The sequence below is a fragment of the Punctularia strigosozonata genome (genome assembly GCF_000264995.1).
Source record: "Punctularia strigosozonata HHB-11173 SS5 unplaced genomic scaffold PUNSTscaffold_4, whole genome shotgun sequence".
NCBI classification, from domain to species: domain Eukaryota; kingdom Fungi; phylum Basidiomycota; class Agaricomycetes; order Corticiales; family Punctulariaceae; genus Punctularia; species Punctularia strigosozonata.
In genome coordinates this window covers 2,218,967-2,238,431 of record NW_006767436.1, presented here as the reverse complement: position 1 = coordinate 2,238,431, position 19,465 = coordinate 2,218,967, and the positions used below count along the sequence as shown (strand labels likewise).

Here is a 19,465-nt window from a genome sequence, read left to right as displayed (position 1 = left end):
CCGACCGTCATGGGCAAATGGTCTGTCTGCGGTCATTTGCATGTAACAACGACTCACACATGCTCTAGGACTCTCGAGTATCATGACGACGTCTTCACACACAAGATGAAGACATTAGTGTCCGTCCTGCACGCTCTTATTCTGCTGCACGAGCGCTGAAAGTGTATCTACATAGTGCTGGAGCTTGTAAACGTCTCAGCTTGGAGAAAGGGGAGCCCGTGATCAGTTACGAAACCTTAGTGGAGGACCTTGACACGTCGGACGCGTTCACGGCAACCATGATAGAGGTGTTGGTCAAGGTGTGCATGGCCGGTTTGCAGCGTGCCGTAGTCACTGACCTTCTCCAGGAACTTGCGGATCGTCGTGAACGGCGCAGTCGCGCGGATCATCGCCTAATTGCTGAGCGTACCGCTACCACCTTGCGCGCTTTGGGATCGCCACATTGCATTCACCGTCCTTCTGGTCATCTGCGACATAGCCACCTGTCCACGGGCGGCCTCCTTACCGAATACCTCACGGACCCCCCAGAGGAAATGGGAATGGATGACGAAGACGAAGGAGAGGACTTCGGTTCTATCCTTGATGGTGCCACCAACACTACTTCCGCGCTCTACGATGCTATGAGCCAGGAGCCGAGCCGCTCAACTGGACCTCCCCGCTCAGGCTCAGCATCGACACGCTCGAATCTCCACCCATCACTACCAAGGCCACGCAGCACATGGGCTCTGGGTTCGTCGAGAAGTCTATCAACGAGCCTCACCCGACAGACATCCCTTCGACGCAATTCTCGGAATCGACCATTCGAGTTCGAGGCCCATAGTCTCCAGCGCCGCCACGAGTCTCGGGAATTTGAGGCAGAGCGCAATCATTTATCTGAACCTTCCAATTCCGACAGGTCGTCCTATGCATCTCGTACGAGGCTTTCACCTGCTGGGAGACCTTCCCCGTTCAGCAGATCCCAGCGATCTGAGGAGGTTAATACATCCGATGACCCGCCTAGCATGCGGACAACCGCTTTGCATGATGCGGAGATCCAGTCAGGTACCGGCCACGAAGCCTCATCTTCACGACCCAGTCTGTATCAACAATCACTTCCGTCTATCCACACCATGTTGACTCGTCCGGCGAATCTTTCTTCAGGCAGTAGCGCGCCGCGCCTCCGGAGAGGTGGTCTTCGCGCACCGGAGTCGCTCGCGACATCGCTACCACCGCGACGCTCCTTCGAGACGCAGTGGTCGGAAAGCACGGCTGAACTGCCCGTCCACGAGACGCCATCAACGAGCGTGACCAACGCATCGCAAACCGCGCCTGACACTCATTATGCTCTTGTTACTCCTCCTGCGGACTTCTAAGGATCAGTACATACGAGAGCCTGTGGTTTATCGTGGATTCTTGTTTGCTGTCTCCCTTGTACATGTGTATGCGACCGGAGTGTCGGTGTTGTTGAGTGCACTGCTGAATGAATAAACTAAGAGTGCCTAGTTCCACTGCATATCCATATCAAGCGCAAAGCATGTCCACGTACAGAAAACAATCATGAGTATACTACAGCCTATTATCATCTTTTCATCCTTTTCTTGAATCGCTCCATCACCTGAGCGGGCAATCATTAAGATGTCAACATAAAGAACATAACGACAAACCATCTCGTCTGTTGCCATTTGTGTTCGTTCATTGTGCGGTCGCCGATTTTCTTCCTGCGGTGGAAGCCCCATAGCTTCCAGCTTGGCATTCCGCAGAATCTCAGCGTCCGTCTTTGCGTTATGGTTTGGCCGGTAGACTGCGCGGACAGATATCAGATTCGTGCTTAGCAGCGAAGCCACCGAACTAACATCTGGAACCGGGAATCTGCTCCTCGTCCTCGCGTTTCCTTCGGTTATCCTTCCGTTCCTCAGCGACAATCCGTTTTGCTCTTTCGGTCTCCTCGATGTTTTTGAGACGAGCACTCAATGAAATCTCAGCTGGTATTTGATATTGGGGGGCAGTCGACTTACTCCATGCCCAGGTCCACTTCTGGGATTGCGGTGAGCATCGCCAAGCTATTCGTCACGTTCCCTTCCTCTTCCTTCTCGTTCTTTTTGGAGAATTTGTATCTGTCTGCCAGTCGATTTAGCTCGGCATACGGATCCGCTGGATCGTCGCTCTTCTCTTCCCGCTTCGCGCCTCTGAGTTTGGCCATATTCTCTTCGATATATGCCATCCTATCAAGCTCGAGTGAAAATGTCGTTAAATATGAGTGTATCGCGACCGACATGTGTCTATCGACATCCAGGGTGTTCGTTTGCTGGGTAAAATTACTGGTACGGACGGCTCGTCGCGCCTTCGCCTCTTTGTCGTCTTCTCTGGTCACAGTGAAACACAGCGGAACAATAATGTAGCTGAAATCAGGACTCACTCATCTTCGTCGTCGTGATCCTTGTCTAGGGCAGCTCCTGCCTTCAATCCGCCAGAATCGACGGTTGACTCGTCTTCCCCTTGTTTCTTCTTGCGCCTTTTCTTCGCATCTCCGACGGTGAGTTTTGTGGCATCGATGCCCTCCCGCGCACGCCTCAGTTTCCGGAGCTCGATGAGATCAGATATGCTGAGGAAGATTGAACACATAAACAACAAAGTGCGAAGGATGAAGCAGACCCTAGCTCCTCGTCGCCGGCTTCGTCTTGTACTTCGGCCGCCTCATTCTCCCCATCCCGAGGAGCAATTGCGCGTACGGGCTGATGCGGTCGGTTTCGCCTTTTGATCATGAGAAAGCCTGAGAGAGTCTGCTGAGCCTGAACTGTGGGGTTGGCAGAGTTGGCCTTACAGTGGTCCTAACCCTAAGTTTTCTACATAGCGCACACAAGACTTACTTTCCACCATGACTGCATCAGATTCGGTGTCCATATTCACGGAGGGTACTTTCGAAGAACAGGTCGGGGATAAGGCACGATGTTCTTTGAAAGCGCTCAACAGATTTTCATAGATCCAAGAACTCGTCCTATACATTGGACGGGATAAGTCAGAGGAAGAACAGGCAGCATTCCTCAAGCCCTTCCAAGACGCCCTTGAAGCCCAAGGCTCTGATGCGGAACATGAACAGCGACGAAGGACTGTCTTCCAAAAGGTTTTAGGAGAGGTGAAGACGCTAGGCGACGGGTCTGAAAAAGGTGCGTGATGGTACCAGACATCAACGATGATGTTAAAGTCTGCTTCTCAGAGATGGAGGGATTTTTCAACCTTCTCTTCGCACATCTATTATCATTATGGCCTGTCAACTCTGCTGAGACCAAAGCCCATGTTACTACGCTCTTGCACGTAATCTCTTCGGCCCATTCAGCAGATGAATCGATCAAATATCGCGTGTAAGATTCCGTTCCCTACCTGCGACGCCTTCCTAACAGCAGTTTTTAGCCTATCCAATCTGTTTAATGCACTTCCACGACGATCGGCATTGCGCCTCCCCGTATACAATGCCATCCTTCGAGTGGCAAGCATAACTGGGGACCTCGCTGAAATTCGCGAATCGCAGGCGGTTATCGAAAGATGGCTCTCGGAGTGGGAAATCAGCACAGAGGAGAAGAGCGAGTTCTGGAAAGGACTTGCAGACACATATGTCAATGAACCGTGCGTATGCAGCTGCTGCCCTGCGACTTCAATATGAACGATGGTTTTCTAGCGAAGCCTCGTACGACTACATTCTGTCGTATCTGCAGTCCCTGCCCGCATCTTCTCCTGCCGCGAAAACTGCGGCAATCGACGCGATTGCACAGGCTCTTCGGCTACCCTCCATTTTCAACTTCGACCCATTGTTCAAAATAGATGCCGTGCTAGCAGCAAAGGACCACGAACTCTTCTCCCTCCTGCACATTTTCCTCAACGACGGTTTTCCGGAATTCAATGCTTGGGCAGAAAGCCACAACGCGACTTTCGCGACGTACGGTAAGCTCGTTGACTCTTCGACATGAAATTCATCGATTTTTCTAACTTTACAAAGGCCTTGATCGCGCCCAGCTTGAACGCAAAGTGCGATTACTGACACTTGCCTCCCTGTGCTTCCAAAATGCTGGCAAGGACATTTCCTACTCCACAATAGCCTCCGCTCTGCAAATTGAACCTTCTGAGGTAGAGAGATGGGTAATCGACGGTATGTCACTTGGCATTTTGGCGCTCCCTGCTGCAATCGACGCGGGCTCTCATGACCATACAGTGATACGTGCCCAACTGTTGACTGGCAAACTCTCGCAAACATCACAAACGCTGCGTGTTATCCGTGCCAAGGCACGGACATTTGAGCGGGCTCAGTGGGAGGTACTCGAATCGCGCTTGGTAGCCTGGAAGCAAGGTCTTTCCTCCGTCCTGCAAGTGGTTTCAACGGCACGCGCCACTCAGAAGAAAGCGCCCGTTGTCGTGGTCAAGGAGAAAGATAATAAAGAGGATTCAGTGGGCACGGCGGTGGCGCAGGATACCGCTTGACATTCGTGAATAATATCAGGGTTAGGTGATGTATCTCTCGATATGTATGTAATCCACAAATCCGATTTGTAGCATTGGGGACAGTCGATGCAAGACCGGATGTGTCAGTATTTTACCGTGGTTTGGTGGGATGCGAGGCGCCAGCTGAGCTCAGTGAGCTGTCTCAGATGACCAAGAGCTTGTTACCGGGTCTATGTGCGTTGTTTTCAGTTCTAATAATTCGCTGAAAACCACTTACTTATCCTGATGTATATTACTCATAAACACGTAATAACAAGGACTCATCATCATCAGTGTTCCACTGGCATCGAGTCGCCCTTCTGAGCTATATAATCAAGTTTACCCACTATGTACGTACACTCAAATATCCAGCAAAGCGGTGCCGATGATGGAGGCACACTGGCGCGGAAGCTTTCTTGTCTTAGCGCCCAGTTTATGTAACTCATCGTCTTCACGGTCACCGCAGCTCAAATGGCGATCATTCAAGACATTGTTCAAGACGCTTCCATGACAAATCCAGATTTTTTTCTCAACCGTCTCACAAATTTGTGCCAGCAACTAGAGACAATCCTACCGGCACTTATGTCGCTATCCCGATCAATATTCCCAAGAGATCCATCGGCGTCTCCTCGCACATTCGAGCGCGAGACGATGTGGAGAGAGCGACTCGATCATCCTTCATCCTTCATCATATATCTCACATTGGTGAACAATCCTTCGGAGCCGATCGCAGTACTTTGTGTCTATCCTCGTTCGCATCACCCACCACTGGACATAACGCCAAGCGAACACCCGCAGGGCGTGAAGACGAGCATGCATGTTTGGTTGGCAGGGGTGAGGGAGGACATGCGCAGACGCGGCTGCTTGGACATGATGCTGCATGAACTAGACGGTTTGGATGTAGTGACGATATGCACTTTCCCGGAGGTGTTTGGGGAAATGTGGATATGGTTGACGAAACGGGGATGGCAAGTGGAAAGAGACCTGGGACATGGAAAGGTACAGCTTATCCGTGTTTCCAAGAGAGAGACAGATAGCAATGTAATCTAGTGGTACATGTGCGAGATGTTCACCAATCTCCATCGAAGCCATGGAATCCTGCAGACGGCGTCAATTATGATATCATATGACAGACAATGTGTAACACACCAGTGAGCAGAAATATCGGAAAGTATCGCTTCTTTTCTATTGTGGAGCACCAATTCCAGGCACTGGTTAGGCGGCCATCGATACATGATCCCGCGTCGAAAAAGTTGTCTGCGCCTAAATAAAACAAGATGAGGTCGTCATTTACGCCGGGTCCGACATCCGGCTTACCCGATCCATCAAAGCCATGGCGGAAGAAGTCACCGAGAATAGCTAACGTTGCGTTCTCGACCGACCCAAACTCATCTTCCAGATAAGACTGCAGTGCTGGAATCTTAGCAAGATCGGATATCTTGGATAGTGTATTGCATATTGGCAGTAAGATGCGGTATATTTGGGAATATTTGTCTGTTCACCATAATCAATGTAACGAAACCAGGTCGACATCCGAGGAGAACGACTTGCCAATGAACATAAGAGCATTCGGAACATTGTGATCACCCATGTGAATGACCGAGCTGCCCACCCAGCTACCGATACTCCGCTGCGCACGATTGAGAATGACGTGCATCATTCGCGAAGTCTTGGGTGCAGCTTGGATGCGATTAAGGCCCTGCCCAGTGTCACGAAGACGGTAGGATATGCTCTCCGATAATAGATCCTGCTCCGCAAGCGACCAGAGATGAAACATTTCTTTGTTATGTCAATGAGCTGAAACAAGCGATGGGTAACGAGCATACCGTGAAGAATTTCGCGCCAAAGCGTGAGACTCTGGAGGACATATGCATATTGCTTGCTATGATCGTGGGAGAGGCGTGCGCCTCCTTTGCCGCTCTTGATTGCCAAACTGGTCTTGTTATCGTTGGCCTGAGTAGGGTGGAAGTACTTCTTGAGGTATGCGATCATGATATCGCACGGGTCCCGGTTCGTTCGCAGGAAAGAATGATTATCACCAATGCTGATACATCGATCTGAATGTGCGCATCACCAACAAAAAAGGGGACTAACCTATAGATACATTGGCGAAGGTTCTCTTGACTTAATTCCTTGCGCTCGTAGCGAGAAACAAGGGTTTCGATGGCACGCTCCTTTGCCTTGATGTCCTTCTGAATGTCGCGACGGGAGCGGCCTTCAGAGTAGATTTCCTGTGTAGCAACAGATATAAGGTCATCCTTGAGAAGGTCTATCGCTCCGTGTTCTTCTAAGACCGAATAAACCGTTTTGATAGGGCGAACGCATGAAAAGTTAAGGAGGTTCTTGACATCGGTACTTTGACTGTCCTAAACGGGTTGTTAGAGGCAGTGATCCTGAGATTAGCCCCAGCTCTTACTTGAAGCATATATATTAGCTTCCCGTATGTTGTCCGCATTTTGTCTGGGTTCATGATCTTATGCCTTGGTGTCGTGTTCATTCCGTTACAACAACTCAATAAGCTGATGGCATTACCTCCGACCTAACTCGAAGATGTCTTGATAGAACTCGGAATTTGCTTCGAAGTCGCGATCTGAGAAAAGATCCTGTCCTTGCTTGTAGTCTGCTGCGACGACCAACCCGGACAATATAGCGCATAACTCCCGGATCTGATGAACTATTCGCTTCGCTTTCGACAAACCGAACCCGAGTGTATCGATTTTATCCGTGTATTCAGAGACGAGGAGGGCCGCCTCAAGCAAGCGAAGATACTTGCGCTCGCTCAATGTCAAGCGCACTGGTATGAATTTGGAGCGCTCAACGAACCACTCGCCGACCTTCGATCCAACCTCAGGTTGAGCTCCGAGTGCATGAGGGGGAATGTCGTGGGGCGTCGGCAGAGCTGTGCGCTCATCATCCATCTCCATCTACCCTTATGTCACGAAATGTGGAATGCGGTAGAAATGAGGACAGGGACACACATCGTCGTCGTTGTGTGCAGCTCCGTTCCGTAGGGGGCCTCGGCCAGCCGCGCTACCAGCCGCTTGCGCGGAGATGGATTTGGTGCCACTCAATGTCCGAGCCAAATGCGTTTTCCGGGATCCTTTGCGATGTTGTGCAGCGAAGCATACTTCGCAGAAAGCGTCTGCACAAGCCTCACAGTATAGTAGAGCAGGTTGATCTATGCGCTGAACGATTATCATCTGTCATGGTGATCGTACAGCTTGACGCACCCTCGCATTCGATGCAGAACCCTTCCTGGGCTATTTTTTCTGAATCCTCGTCATCGCTGGGAGTATCTTGAGCGGCTGTTTGAGCTTTTTCGAACGCTTCGGTGTCTCCCAGAATATTGGCTAAGTTGAGCCCATCGCTATCCGGTTGCGCGGACATCCCGGGAGCTTGCAGGTATTGAGAGGGCTCAAGTAACCACGCAGTGAACGCCCGTCCTTCGTTTTCAATGTTCACGCCCGTCTTTCAGTGAACTGACCTTGGCTCGTATATACAGAGACTGTAAGTTAACTCAGTGATCATTCTTCAGCCGCGAGTGACAAGTCTTGAACCGTGTCCCCAGAAGAAACGACAATAATGTCGTTTCAGAAATTCCTCGTACAACTGGCGCAAGCTGTTCAGTCGGAAAACGGACCTAACCTCGCGTTCCTGTTACGGCCCACAAGCCCGCACGGTAGAGATATCGTGAAGGAGCTTCGAAATCCTACGGTCAGTTTTCTTACACCGATCGAATGCACTCGTTCGATTACCCCTCATCTGAACGAAGTCTGTTGGCGCCATGACAGTATCAATCGATGTCATACTACAAAGGCAGCCTCGAAGAGCCTTGGGATGAAATCGCTATTCGATACGCGCTAGTGGTTGCACAAGTTGCAAAGGACCGACCTGCCGAGGCGTACAAAGAAGAGAAACTCCTTGTGGAGTGAGTGGATCCTGACTGGATGATGTGCGTTGAGCTAAGTGTCTATATCCATAGCAACTTCTACGGTTACTTGCAGAGGCATAGCGGTTGGACGTTACCAGCACTTTTTGCGATTTTACGCGACCTTAGAGATCTAGCCTTTGATGTTGGCCCACCACATCATATGTTGCTGGATGCTGCGCTCACGTACTACAACAGGCCGACAACAGTGCCTTGCAGACAAGTCAACAGACCGAGTGCATGGAGGATGCTGCCCGAGTAATCTCCAAGGCGTTTGGGCTATGCATGACTGATAGGTAAGGGCCAACGCTGATGTATGTTCGGACCCATTTGATCGGTAAAATTGCAGGATCTCACCATATGGCGAGTCTCGCAAGTGGGGGGTGTATTACATTGTGGGCTTAGTCTTCAAGTCGTACTTCCGAGTTGGTCCTTCATCCGAACAAACATTCAAACTCAACATGAGACGTGATATTAGGTGAAGCGGATCTCGCTATCGAAGAACATATTGCGTGCCTTGGAAAACAACGCTGAAATACCGGCCTTGAGCGAATACCCCAAGGCGCATCAGGTGGGAGCATATTACTGACATGGAAAGCAAGCCTTAACGATGCAAAGGTTACTTTCAGGTACTACGTTGGGATGTTGAGCTTCTTGAACGAAGACTATGCCAAGGTTTGGGCTGCCTCCATGTATGCATGCTGACCAGAACTTGTGACGTACTGTGTTGCTGCAGGCAGAGCAAGAACTCACAATGGCCTTCTACAACTGCCATATTCACGCTCCTAGGAATCATGAGTGAGTGGAGGCACTACGAATACCCCGGTAACAATTCATCTCGTTCACAGACGTATCCTGACCTATCTAATTCCACTCCGAATTCTCCGAGGCCACTTGCCCACGCACGAACTGCTACAGCGCTTCTCAAGCTTGAATGAGATGTTTTCTCCCTTCATTGCCGCTATCCGCCTAGGGGATCTAAGATCTTTCGATGTGGCTCTAGAGCGCTGGGAGTTGCGGCTGGTGGAACTCAACCTTCATCTTATGCTGGAAAAAGCTCGCGAACTGTGCATGAGGAGCTTGTTTCGCAGAGTGTGAGTCTTTGCGAAGCGTATATCCGGATTGCGGATGATTTAACAGCCTTCTTCCCTGCGCAATAGGTGGGTGATATCCCAGAAAAGCACTCGCATGCCAATTGCACTCTTCCATCTTGCTTTGCGTTCATGCGATCTGGATGTTCCGGTGGAGGAGGCCGAGTGCTATGTTGCTAACATGATTTACAAGGGATTTATGCGTGGATATGTATCCCATGAAAAGCAGATGGTGGTGCTCGCTGCTACGAATGCATTCCCGAGACTGGCGGATCGACAGTCTCCCTTCGCTGTTGTGTGAGGCAGTTCTGTCTACAGGGATCGTGATGATTTAGGACCGCACGGTGTACTTGTGCCAGTAAAATATCACTACAGCCTATTGCACCTTTCTGTGATGTTCTCATCAGATGGACCACGCCACAGCAACATATGTAACAGTGCTCGCACAGGCTATGCGGCCGTATTTGTGATATGTCGAGGCTGGTTTTGGTCTTCCCCTAACGCTACATAGAACGCTGGTTCGGTGGTCCTGCTTTATCGGCGAACAAGAGTCGACAACAGCCTGAAATCGTCCATACCGTAAAGGATGTGCACAGCCTACCGGCAGTCTCCCGCCCACCGATATCCTTGGAGCCTCACGCTTGCAATGAGGGCTGCACCGTAGGGCTAATACCCCCAGTACGGCGTCCTATGCACTGCCAAGCCCTGCTTATATCTTGAACGCTGCTCTGGTATCATCCTCCGCCTATGACCGTCCTTCTCCAAGGAACATGGGCAACACTTCATCCTCTGTCACGCAACCGCATTCTGTTGCGAAGTTCAAGGCCCATAACCGGGACGGTTTTGCGCAGCGACGAGCGTCGGTTTATGCTGCTCGCTCAAGTCCTCGACCCAACGAAGCCCATCGCAGAACGAGGTCCACTGGCGTAATCGTCCGAGAGCCAGATGCACCTCCACCCTACTCCGCGGCGCTCAGAACTGACTGCACCCACTCGACACGAGATTCAGCTCTACAATCTAGTCCGAACCCGAACCATGACCGTGCTCAGTCTCTATTATCTCCCAGGGATCCCTCGAATAACCCGTTCCGAGTCTCTGCATCGAGAAGAGAGGCTGAACTCCCGGGCTTGCCACCTACTAACCATGCTGAAGCGTCAGCGCCTGGTAGCATATCCTCGCGGAGATGGAACAGCTACCGGGTCGAAGATGCGCTGCAGACACTCAACAAGTACGACACCGTAATCATTGTCGATGATTCGTCCAGCATGGCTGGTGCCCATTGGAGTGAGGTGCGCTGTCATTTACCTTGCTCCTGATTCAGTCTGAACAGAACCTTCGTCAGACGCGGGCAGCTCTTTCGCAACTTGCTGAGATAGCGGCGAAGTACGACACAGACGGTGTGGATGTGTATTTCCTCAACTCCTCGCAATCTGGCAGTGGCTTAAAGGTGGGACAGTGGACATGCTTCGTAGTGGTTGCATGACCGCCTAACGTACCGTGCGCCAGAAAAAAGCAGACGTCAAGCGACTTTTCGATGGCGTAGTGCCTTTTGGTGTTACTCCCATTGGGGAGAAACTCGAGGAACTGCTACTACGCTACCTTTCCCATCTTGAAAGGGCGAAGGACCAGTACGAAATGGGCGACGTGCATGCCTTGGACAGCATCAAACCCATCAACTACATCATACTGACGGACGGGGCACCGAGTTAGCCAGAGCCACATCGCTACATCTGTCAGGCGCTCATACGTTTGCAGCCGACGATCCAGAAGCTGTCATCGTGTCAGCTGCTCGGCGCCTAGACGCAAGGCACTTCCCGTTGACGCAGGTAGGAGTTGTCGAATGATGAGCGATGAGATATTTGAAGAACCGACGTGACAGATTGGTGTGCAATTCGTACAAATCGGAGATCATCCTGAAGCGGCTGCGTTTCTGCAAGAACTTGATGATGACCTTCAAAGAAACCATACTATCCGGGTAAGCTTGGTAGGTTCGGGGTGATTTGCCCTAACGCGCATCGTACAGGATATGGTCGATACGACTCCGTATGCGGGGCAACTAAACGTGGAGACCCTGACGAAGATACTGCTAGGGGGCATAAATAGGCGTGTGGATCGAAGAGGCGGCGGCAGTGTTCTATACTGAGTAAGGCCGTAAGCGGATGACGGTGATGTGGTCCTTAGAGGGGCTGTTCAACTAAGAATGCGGCTAAATAAGTCGGCGCTCAATACATGCAACCTTATCCTACATGATGTGCATACTCCGGTCATAGGCTCACTCTGCGTCGCGAGGAGTGATTACAAAGACCCGAAGCGCAATTTGAATGCTTTCGTTGCGTCCATTCCTGTCAAGGATGGTAGCCTCACCTCCGCATGAATGGAGTGATGGTCCGCGCGGGAGCTGAGGAGCCTTGGAAATCCAACTAATCAGAGGTCCGCGACAGACAATATTCCCCTTATTGGCTGTAGGTAGCCACCTTCGAGTGCACGCGAAGGTGTTTCAATCCATCCCAACCAGGGCGTGTAGTGTGATTTGCTAGTTAAAGATCCCAATCTTCCAGCGCAAAAGCGAATTGCTCGAAGTACGGAGCTGTTTTCAGATCGTTGCATGACAAGGCGGCGACGCCCCTTCGTAGGAGGCGGACGAGGCCATCCAGATCCGCTCCAATGGTTTCCAGTTGTTTGAGATGGTCTCCCGGCGCCAGTGATGCGGAAAACGTGGGAAACAATGTTGGTTCTGTATCGTCGAACTCGTTCTCCTCCGAATCACTGTCTGTGTCAGAAAAGTGGTCCGCCTGTAGTGTTGAGAAGCCAACGACGTTACGTCGCTCTTTCCTAAACCGACGACTGCGATGTCGATAGCCGTGCTTCAGGATGGAGTCGGTGGCGGTTGCGTCAAGGGTCAATCCGCCTGTAAAGGCAACGTAACATTCGCTGAAGTACAAGCATTTGTCGAGAATCTTGAGGACGGTTTGATGCGAAGTCACGGTCTGGAAAGCAACCGATTCAACGTGCTGTTCGCCGAAGTTTCTACTTGTGACTGACGTCGGAAACGAGAAGACATCCCTCCTGAAGCTTAGCCAGGCTAAGCAGTCTTCAGTCCGGGATGGCTTGCCTGATATGCCACACTTACTGATCATTGTGTATATCTATCATTTCGTCAAGAGAATGGCTCCTTCGGATATCTTCACGGAACCTCAGAACTTGCGCTTGGATAATCTATACTTCACGTCAGCTATCCATGTCGGCTGAGCCGGCGACGACACGTACGTTCGTCGAGATGAAGGTCAGTAGAGTGCTGCAACCCGTCAGTCACCAGAAAACCGGCGTGGTTATGGAGTACACGTACTTCACAAACCACAACAATCTACTTCGCATCGCGTGTAATGCTATGGAGCATGGCCCTCCACTTTTCAGCCATGTCCGTTCGAGTGCGCTTTTTGCCCTGCGTATTTGCAGCATGAATACGAAGATGCTGTTATATACCCGCAGCGCTTTTGGGCCGCATATGTAGGTCAGTGGGAAAGGGACGGCATATTCGAGCATCAAGCCATCGATGACATATACGCTCTGTTTTGGATTGTGCTCCTGCATTCGTCTTCTGTATGAGAAGCGAACCAGACTGCTGTCGATCCAACGAGATCTGGTAGAAGACGCCATTGCAGTGTCCCGAAAGGCACTATTCATGAAGTGGAAATCATGCCACTGCAAGTCGGAGTCCATCTGCCGGCGGCTCATCAGATCGTGACTAGCGAAACCTAAAAAGCACTCACTCGTGCAAATATGATAGCGGCGAAGCGTGACATAGCGTCTCCGCGAGCCATTAAATACACACTTTCGATGGCATTGAAGTGCTCCCAGAGGCCACACTCATTGACCAATCTTGATGCGGCAGCCTGTGCGACACGACATTGAGGGACAAGGTGATCAAACACGAGCGTAGGAAGCGCAGCAGCTCCGGCGTTCCACGATTTCGAAAGGTGATCCTGATGTTCACCTCCATGGTTTACAACTTGGGTTATAAATGAGATGTCCTTCCAATCGCCAAGCCATGGTCTATCAGAGTTGGATTCGAGTTCGGATGCACTGAGCGCACGGAGAAGGCCGACAGATTTGCCCGCGCTCAGAACATGCGGTGCGACTTGTCGCAAGAACTTCGGGAGCACGGTTTTTGACCTTTGATCATTTGAGTCGCCTGGCTGGCCTCGTAACACGTACCCCTCTGTCCAAAAATCCGGATCCAACACCTGCATACCATTGTCCTCAATGTAGAATTCAGGATCTAGGTGTGTGGACACCGTTGTTGACGGATGAGGGACCGAGTGAATCTCATGCGGTGGTCCGTGTTGAAGCCAAGTTCGCGTCATGTCCCAAGTTGGTCTGACGGTGCAGATGAATATACGCATGAACGTTTCAGACGTGTGGATCCGGCCGATCATAGAATGTCGATGCACGGCATCGAGCAGTGTATCAAGAAGCAACGTTGTGAACGACGAAAGAGACACTCGTATGGGTAAGGCTGCAAGATTAGCCAGGTCTCCGTCATTCAGCGGTTCAGGTGCCCGAGAAGCCTTGCCAAGGACGGAAGCTAGGATGTTCACCGCCTCTTGATACGTGGATCCGAAATTATCTCCGAGCTCCTTCTCAAGGCTCAGCAGGCTCAGAACCCCAGTGCCCGAGATAACAACCCCACCGTAAGCACGGCACACGTTTTCCTCCTTCTCAGAGCACCATCGTTGGAATGATTGTATTTCTGAATCTATGGCTTCGGCGAAAGCTTCCAACGTGCGACTGGATGTCCGAGGTTCACGTGAAGCAGTTGCTTTGGCGAAGGTGGAAGACACGAACTGCCGGAGGCGCTGAATGTCGGTCGCAAAGCGTGCCAAAGGCTTGAGCAAAGAACATTGCGAGGTGAATGTAAGCTGCAGCAGTCGTGGCATTCTTGGGGACGGTAGAAATGCGTATACCCCGTCAGAATTCCATTCCAACAAAAGATTCTTGCGTCCTTGCATAGCCATGAGAATCTCTCGTACTGCATCGTGTTCATGGATATATGCCTGTTCGACAGTGGTTTCAGTCAAATGCGACTGGCCTCGAGGTTCATACTTCATACCTCATGCTCTGGTCTATCCGCTGTGAGTGACCCACTTTGTCCAAGAGAAAATCCCAAAGAAGGTCCTAAGGTAGACGCGTCCCCGATATCGAACGGTTTCATTATGGACGCGTCGGTGTTCCATTCTGGTCTCCAGTACTGTCTGGCTTGCAGATCCTCCACAAGGCGCCTATGTGCGTACACCCTGCCCCAGTCCTGTTCCGCGTGACGACCGGCCTGTTTAGCGTGTGGGGGGGCTTCGCGTTGTATGCCATCAACCTGTTCGGCCTTCTCCGCTTCGATGGAGGATATGGATTCTTCATCTACTGAGCTTGCGCGCCGCGCAGGGGAAAGACTGGGCGTGGTGTCACCACTGCTGGAGCCCTCCAGACCTCTGATTGAACCAAATTCCAACCCAAAAACGCCATCCCAATGCTGGCCTTCAAAAGGTTCGTCGGCAAGGATGTCCCTCCATGTCAAAGACGGTGGTGGAGGGGGAGGATGCGTAATATTCTCAACGTAATCTTGAGCGTATTCGAGGGTTGTCGGTGACGGTGGCGCAGAAAGAATAAGTAGCAGCTGCACATGATCAGGGATGTGCGAGATCTACATCGGAGCAGCATGAAAACAAGTACAGTGCGGACAATCCGAGTATACCTGGATTTCAGTGTCAAGCTCATGTGTGCCCTGTTCGACTTGTGTTGCTAATCGGCGGGAAGCAACTTTAAGCGCCGTAGCCAGCTTTTCATTAGATTGTATTCGAGCCTTTTCAACGTGTCTGCGGAATTACTCAGGGTCATGCGTGGTGAGCATGATGGACCACAATACAGACCTACCCCCGAAGTTGTCTTTGAATAGATGCTAGATCCATGCTTGGTCCGCCTTTGCCGGTGAAGCTGAGGCTCTTTGTCACATATTCAACGGCTGTGTGGAAATTCTCCTCGTCGTTGAACGCGCGTATCCCGGTGACTTGAGTGACTAATGTTTCGTACAACGGCAGCAACCGCGCGGACTGTCGGGTCGAAGCTCGTGATACCGGTCTCCTTGATATATGCGTCGACGTGCTGGACAGAGGTCGATCGGGTGCATAGCTGACCGGTGTCTTACGGCCTGATGCGCGAGGGGCGGATCCGGTAGATGGTGGTCGTCTGGATGCGCTCGACGGTGATCGTTCCGTAGCGCTTGAACCGGGTCGAGAGACACTGCCGTTTGAATTGGATGGTACCATGCCGCAGTAGATATTGGCTTGATTGACACAGATGGATGGCGAGCGCAGGATAACAGTTCAAGCAATGCGGGTCTGGGCAGAAATGGGACACAACCGCGCCACACAGAATGACTCTAGTCGATATCAGCGTCATTTCTGCCAAGTATGGTGGTCCGTATCGGACAAAAATAATGTCAATCTGAGAATTCATTCAGATTCATCCGTTTTCATTCGCTTCCATTCGCTTTCATCCGTATAAGAATGACTTAGTTTATCTTATTCCATATGCACAGCCACAAGTGAGCTTAAATGAATTTGGATGAAAAATGAAATCCAATGAAAATATTTGCACTGCCACGATGCCCTGTTAGCGGTACTACTGCATGAATCTGGATGAATTTGAGTGAAACTGAATGATCTTGAGTGATTTCAGATGATTTTCAGTGATTTTGGATGAAAACAAATGAACGGCAATGAAAACGAGTGAAAAGTCCCAAAAGCCGCCATTATTGTCCGATACGGCCCGGGAAAGCCAACACGTTCGGCATGAAAAGTTGGATGGTGAACGGTTCGTTCAGAAACATAATGATTCATCTTAGCAATTATGGGGTACAATACATTGTCGAGGAGGATTTCAGAAATACAGGCCAAAGTCAAGTTTTATGAAAGAACCGGTTTGATCGGAATCCATGGCCGAGTTCACCTGTTCATCAGCGCCTGAACTGATGTCCAAGGTCAATGGAATCTGGTGGAAAGACGAGTAGTGAGAATCATCTCCATGAGCATAAGGTGATACGTCCTGGTATGCACGGCGTCAGGTGACAGAGGCAGGCACAAAGCTGATCATCCTGGTTATGGAGATATGGTGAAAGCTATGACGCGGTAGCGGTAGCCGCAGCCGCAGCCGCAGTGCTTGTAGCGATTGCAACGTTTTCGCCAAAGGGTAATTGAGGAGATTTGCTGTCGGAGGGTGTCTCGAGAACATTTCCGTACAGCCCGTTCGAGGTCCGGGCTGGACTACCGTTGGTTACCGCGCCTTCACTTGCAGCAAGAACCGGCTTTTCAGTCGTCGATTCCGAGGTCAACTCCGAGGTCATGTACGAAGGTCTGTCGAAAATGGCGCATTGAAGAACGAATCGTGCGGAAAGAGGACTTCACCAACCGCCGCTTCTTGTTTGGTTGCTCTGGAGAGGTATTGCCCGACTGACCAGAATTCTTGACAGAGAGTGCGAATAGGGTCAGTAGACCATGAGATTCGATTCACATCTGATTATGTACCTTGCTCGTCTTGGGTCGTTTCTGCGGACGCGTCTGACGGCCGCCCTCGCCAAAGACGTAGTCGGGTAAAGCAGTACTAAGGCGCCAGCTTGTGAGCGTCGTATCATGCGTGAGTGTTTGCAAGCTCACTGTCTGATATGTCTGACAACGATTCCCATTTTCGCTTCGTCAAACTTCTCCCACATTTTCACGAGTTTCGTGAACTCTGTGGTGGGATAACTGATGTCAAGTTTGCGGGGCCCGTTTGACCCCGCTTGTCGTCACGCAGGTCAGTCTCGAAATGACAATGGAGATGACAGTTCTTCGTACGTTGCTTAGGCTCTATGGCCAAGCCTATGTAGAAGGTTGTGGTGTAGACGGTGCTAGCGCCTTCCTTATCCTTGATATCTTCCAGTACTCTCTTCTTGACAGTCTCTGATATCTCGCCCTGAGCCACTGCACGCACCTCTTCATCGGAAAGACAGTACGAGACTTGCTCGAAGCCTTTGATGAAAGGATGGGCAAGAGTCAAGGAATCGACATATTCTAGCTTCATGACAAGCTGACGTATCCTGGACTCGACCGTGCCGGACCTATTGGGTGTTGAGAATGATCGCAAACCGAAAAACGAAGAACGCACCACTTCAGCTGCAAGTCTGCATTGCCAGTGGACGCAATAACCTGCAGGTAATAGCGATACTTGTCGAAGAAGTCGTGCTTGATGAACAGCTCTGACCAATCTGCAGTGCCCACGATGATCTTCTCTACCAACTCCGAACCTGCATGATATCAGCATGACTTTCGCGAAGCACACTCGAGATATACCTTTCTTCAGCTCTTCGGTGATAATCATCTGCGTCGAGGCCATAACGTTGTGTGTTGCACACATTGCAGGGTATGCGGGGGTAATAATCGGCATCCGATGAGCTCGGTCGGTGGGATAAAGCTTGCATCTTGTTAGTCTAAATCACTTCTTCATAGCTTACTATGCCTCACCTTCGGATTCCAGACGCGGACATTCAATGGGCCTTCTTCGATTGTCTTCAACAGCACAGGCTGCGGCCATTTCCTATGAAAAATCGTCACGATGATTGAAAGAGACAATAAAGGTAATCCCACCATTGATACATGATGATGAAGAATCGGCTCACGATGGCCCCGGCGCACGCGTTGGGATATAGTTGGCAAACACGTGCTACGAGCATTGCCCAAGCGACACCGCCAAGGAAGCCGTTGACGTTAGAATATATGGCCTTCCCTGCTTCCTGACTGAGTGGAATACTCCATGGTGGTAAAGGTGGACGGACTTACTCGTGGCCCATAACTTGATGCATCGCAACGCTACTCTGAAGACGTTGACCTCGGGTACCAGACGTAGGATAGCATCAGTGACCCTGGACCCTGATAGTTGACGCGCGTTAACAGCGCGTAAGACCCCAATGGTGTGCGGTACTTGCCGTTCAGACTTCGAACGCAACGTTCATCCAGATTGCGCAGTAAATTATCATCAGAGAGATCAAGGTCCTCTGGTATTGAGGACAGCGCTAAACGTGCCATGGTGAAATCGATGGGAATACCCAGAACCTTGGCCTTGATGACAGGTACAAATGCTTCCGGTACGCCCTATGCAACAGACGTAAGTCTCGTTCTCTCTGATATTTATCCGAAAGAAAAAGTCAACTACTCACGGACACCTCAGTGACTCCATCCATTTCGCGCAGTCTTCTTTCGAAGACGTCGAACCATTCCTCGCGCGATACGTGTTTAGGCACTACACATAAGGTATCGATATCGGAGCCAGGACCATGTACACCTAGTCGGTATGACCCAAACGTAAAGATCTTCCCACCGGCTGCGTTGGCAGCGCTTTCAGAGAGGCCGTTCGCCAGTGAAATCTCGTGCACGCATTTTTTGACAAGAGCCGCCACCCGACCTAGAACAATTTCACTGCGAGATCATGGTATACGGTCAGAATCAAGTAAGAAGAAACCAATACACAAGCGGCCCATGATGCATCACCAAAGCGACCCAATACTGGTCCATTGGATCAAGGGGAAAAACGCTCAAACAGAGTCGATAAAGCAAGTTGGTCTCGAGAGCCATGGCATCCTTAGCAATGTCATCAGGGAAACGTACCGTGTCCGTGCTTCCTCCTCGCCTTCGATAGTCTTCTGCTTCTTGAGCTCTTCAAGCAACGTAATCGTAACCTCCTTTTCTCTAGTTGTAGATTCCATGACGGAGATGGGGGCGGTCACACCCAGATGTCTATGTGCATCGTTGAGGTCCTGAGAGCGTTGCGCTGAGAAGACCGTTCCTACCCATTATGTTGTGCCATGTCTGTAGCGATAACAAGTCGGCGTTCTGGAAGTATGGCACTGGCGTGAGTCCGACGATGAGATACTCGTAAAAATGAGCGGGCAACAAGAACTCGCGAAACGCGGACC

The 19,465-nt window shown here is 50.8% G+C and overlaps 8 protein-coding genes across 8 annotated transcripts; 4 read left to right on the top strand and 4 right to left on the bottom strand.

Annotated features, from left to right (window-relative positions):
- Positions 1-9: 9 nt before the first annotated feature.
- On the top strand, positions 10-1,352 carry PUNSTDRAFT_133054 (uncharacterized protein; the record flags this gene model as incomplete). The annotated part of the gene is made up of 4 exons (XM_007382443.1): positions 10-20; positions 69-119; positions 176-299; positions 348-1,352. 4 exons carry the CDS (start codon positions 10-12, stop codon positions 1,350-1,352), a joined length of 1,191 nt encoding a protein of 396 aa, XP_007382505.1.
- Positions 1,353-1,558: 206 nt separating this feature from the next.
- Positions 1,559-2,741, bottom strand: PUNSTDRAFT_64949 (uncharacterized protein; the record flags this gene model as incomplete). The annotated part of the gene is made up of 7 exons (XM_007382442.1): positions 1,559-1,594; positions 1,644-1,780; positions 1,833-1,945; positions 1,995-2,201; positions 2,253-2,342; positions 2,396-2,581; positions 2,632-2,741. The coding sequence occupies 7 exons, from the start codon at positions 2,739-2,741 to the stop codon at positions 1,559-1,561; spliced, it is 879 nt and encodes a 292-aa protein (XP_007382504.1).
- Positions 2,742-2,854: 113 nt separating this feature from the next.
- On the top strand, positions 2,855-4,519 carry PUNSTDRAFT_85465 (PCI-domain-containing protein; the record flags this gene model as incomplete). Its single annotated transcript, XM_007382441.1, has 7 exons — positions 2,855-2,908; positions 2,960-3,143; positions 3,194-3,338; positions 3,388-3,600; positions 3,653-3,915; positions 3,971-4,120; positions 4,184-4,519. The coding sequence occupies 7 exons, from the start codon at positions 2,855-2,857 to the stop codon at positions 4,447-4,449; spliced, it is 1,275 nt and encodes a 424-aa protein (XP_007382503.1). The 3' UTR covers positions 4,450-4,519.
- Positions 4,520-5,384: 865 nt separating this feature from the next.
- Positions 5,385-7,839, bottom strand: PUNSTDRAFT_142865 (uncharacterized protein; the record flags this gene model as incomplete). The annotated part of the gene is made up of 10 exons (XM_007382440.1): positions 5,385-5,547; positions 5,599-5,712; positions 5,767-5,943; positions 6,001-6,228; positions 6,276-6,493; positions 6,544-6,815; positions 6,866-6,929; positions 6,982-7,373; positions 7,428-7,627; positions 7,680-7,839. 10 exons carry the CDS (start codon positions 7,834-7,836, stop codon positions 5,519-5,521), a joined length of 1,851 nt encoding a protein of 616 aa, XP_007382502.1. The 3' UTR covers positions 5,385-5,518.
- Positions 7,840-8,031: 192 nt separating this feature from the next.
- On the top strand, positions 8,032-9,769 carry PUNSTDRAFT_112772 (uncharacterized protein; the record flags this gene model as incomplete). The annotated part of the gene is made up of 10 exons (XM_007382439.1): positions 8,032-8,163; positions 8,241-8,377; positions 8,432-8,522; positions 8,597-8,673; positions 8,727-8,802; positions 8,856-8,948; positions 8,996-9,052; positions 9,114-9,175; positions 9,226-9,471; positions 9,538-9,769. 10 exons carry the CDS (start codon positions 8,032-8,034, stop codon positions 9,767-9,769), a joined length of 1,203 nt encoding a protein of 400 aa, XP_007382501.1.
- Positions 9,770-10,783: 1,014 nt separating this feature from the next.
- Positions 10,784-11,611, top strand: PUNSTDRAFT_65748 (uncharacterized protein; the record flags this gene model as incomplete). Its single annotated transcript, XM_007382438.1, has 5 exons — positions 10,784-10,915; positions 10,975-11,173; positions 11,224-11,294; positions 11,348-11,443; positions 11,492-11,611. Coding segments are annotated over 5 exons (618 nt in total), but the record flags the coding sequence as incomplete, so codon positions are not given.
- A 394-nt stretch (positions 11,612-12,005) lies between these two features.
- On the bottom strand, positions 12,006-15,785 carry PUNSTDRAFT_112771 (uncharacterized protein; the record flags this gene model as incomplete). The annotated part of the gene is made up of 9 exons (XM_007382437.1): positions 12,006-12,455; positions 12,511-12,550; positions 12,599-12,684; positions 12,736-12,763; positions 12,815-13,188; positions 13,239-14,522; positions 14,579-15,163; positions 15,215-15,335; positions 15,394-15,785. 9 exons carry the CDS (start codon positions 15,783-15,785, stop codon positions 12,006-12,008), a joined length of 3,360 nt encoding a protein of 1,119 aa, XP_007382499.1.
- A 585-nt stretch (positions 15,786-16,370) lies between these two features.
- PUNSTDRAFT_51553 (Poly(A) polymerase) lies at positions 16,371-19,461 on the bottom strand. The gene is made up of 13 exons (XM_007382436.1): positions 19,340-19,461; positions 19,158-19,286; positions 18,710-18,968; positions 18,479-18,644; positions 18,333-18,422; positions 18,141-18,279; positions 18,018-18,090; positions 17,847-17,967; positions 17,662-17,800; positions 17,352-17,614; positions 17,172-17,295; positions 17,043-17,118; positions 16,371-16,979 (listed from the first exon to the last, which is right to left on the bottom strand). Exons 1-13 carry the CDS (start codon positions 19,354-19,356, stop codon positions 16,827-16,829), a joined length of 1,749 nt encoding a protein of 582 aa, XP_007382498.1. The 5' UTR covers positions 19,357-19,461; the 3' UTR covers positions 16,371-16,826.
- Positions 19,462-19,465: the final 4 nt, after the last annotated feature.

Bases quoted from the DNA above. Each gene is read 5' to 3' on its own strand.
- PUNSTDRAFT_51553 (XM_007382436.1), bottom strand. The intron at 17,801-17,846 runs GTATATCTCGAG...GATATCATGCAG, and splicing joins CACCGAAGAGCTGAAGAAAG to GTTCGGAGTTGGTAGAGAAG. The intron at 16,980-17,042 runs GTACATAATCAG...CTCTCTGTCAAG, and splicing joins AACGACCCAAGACGAGCAAG to AATTCTGGTCAGTCGGGCAA.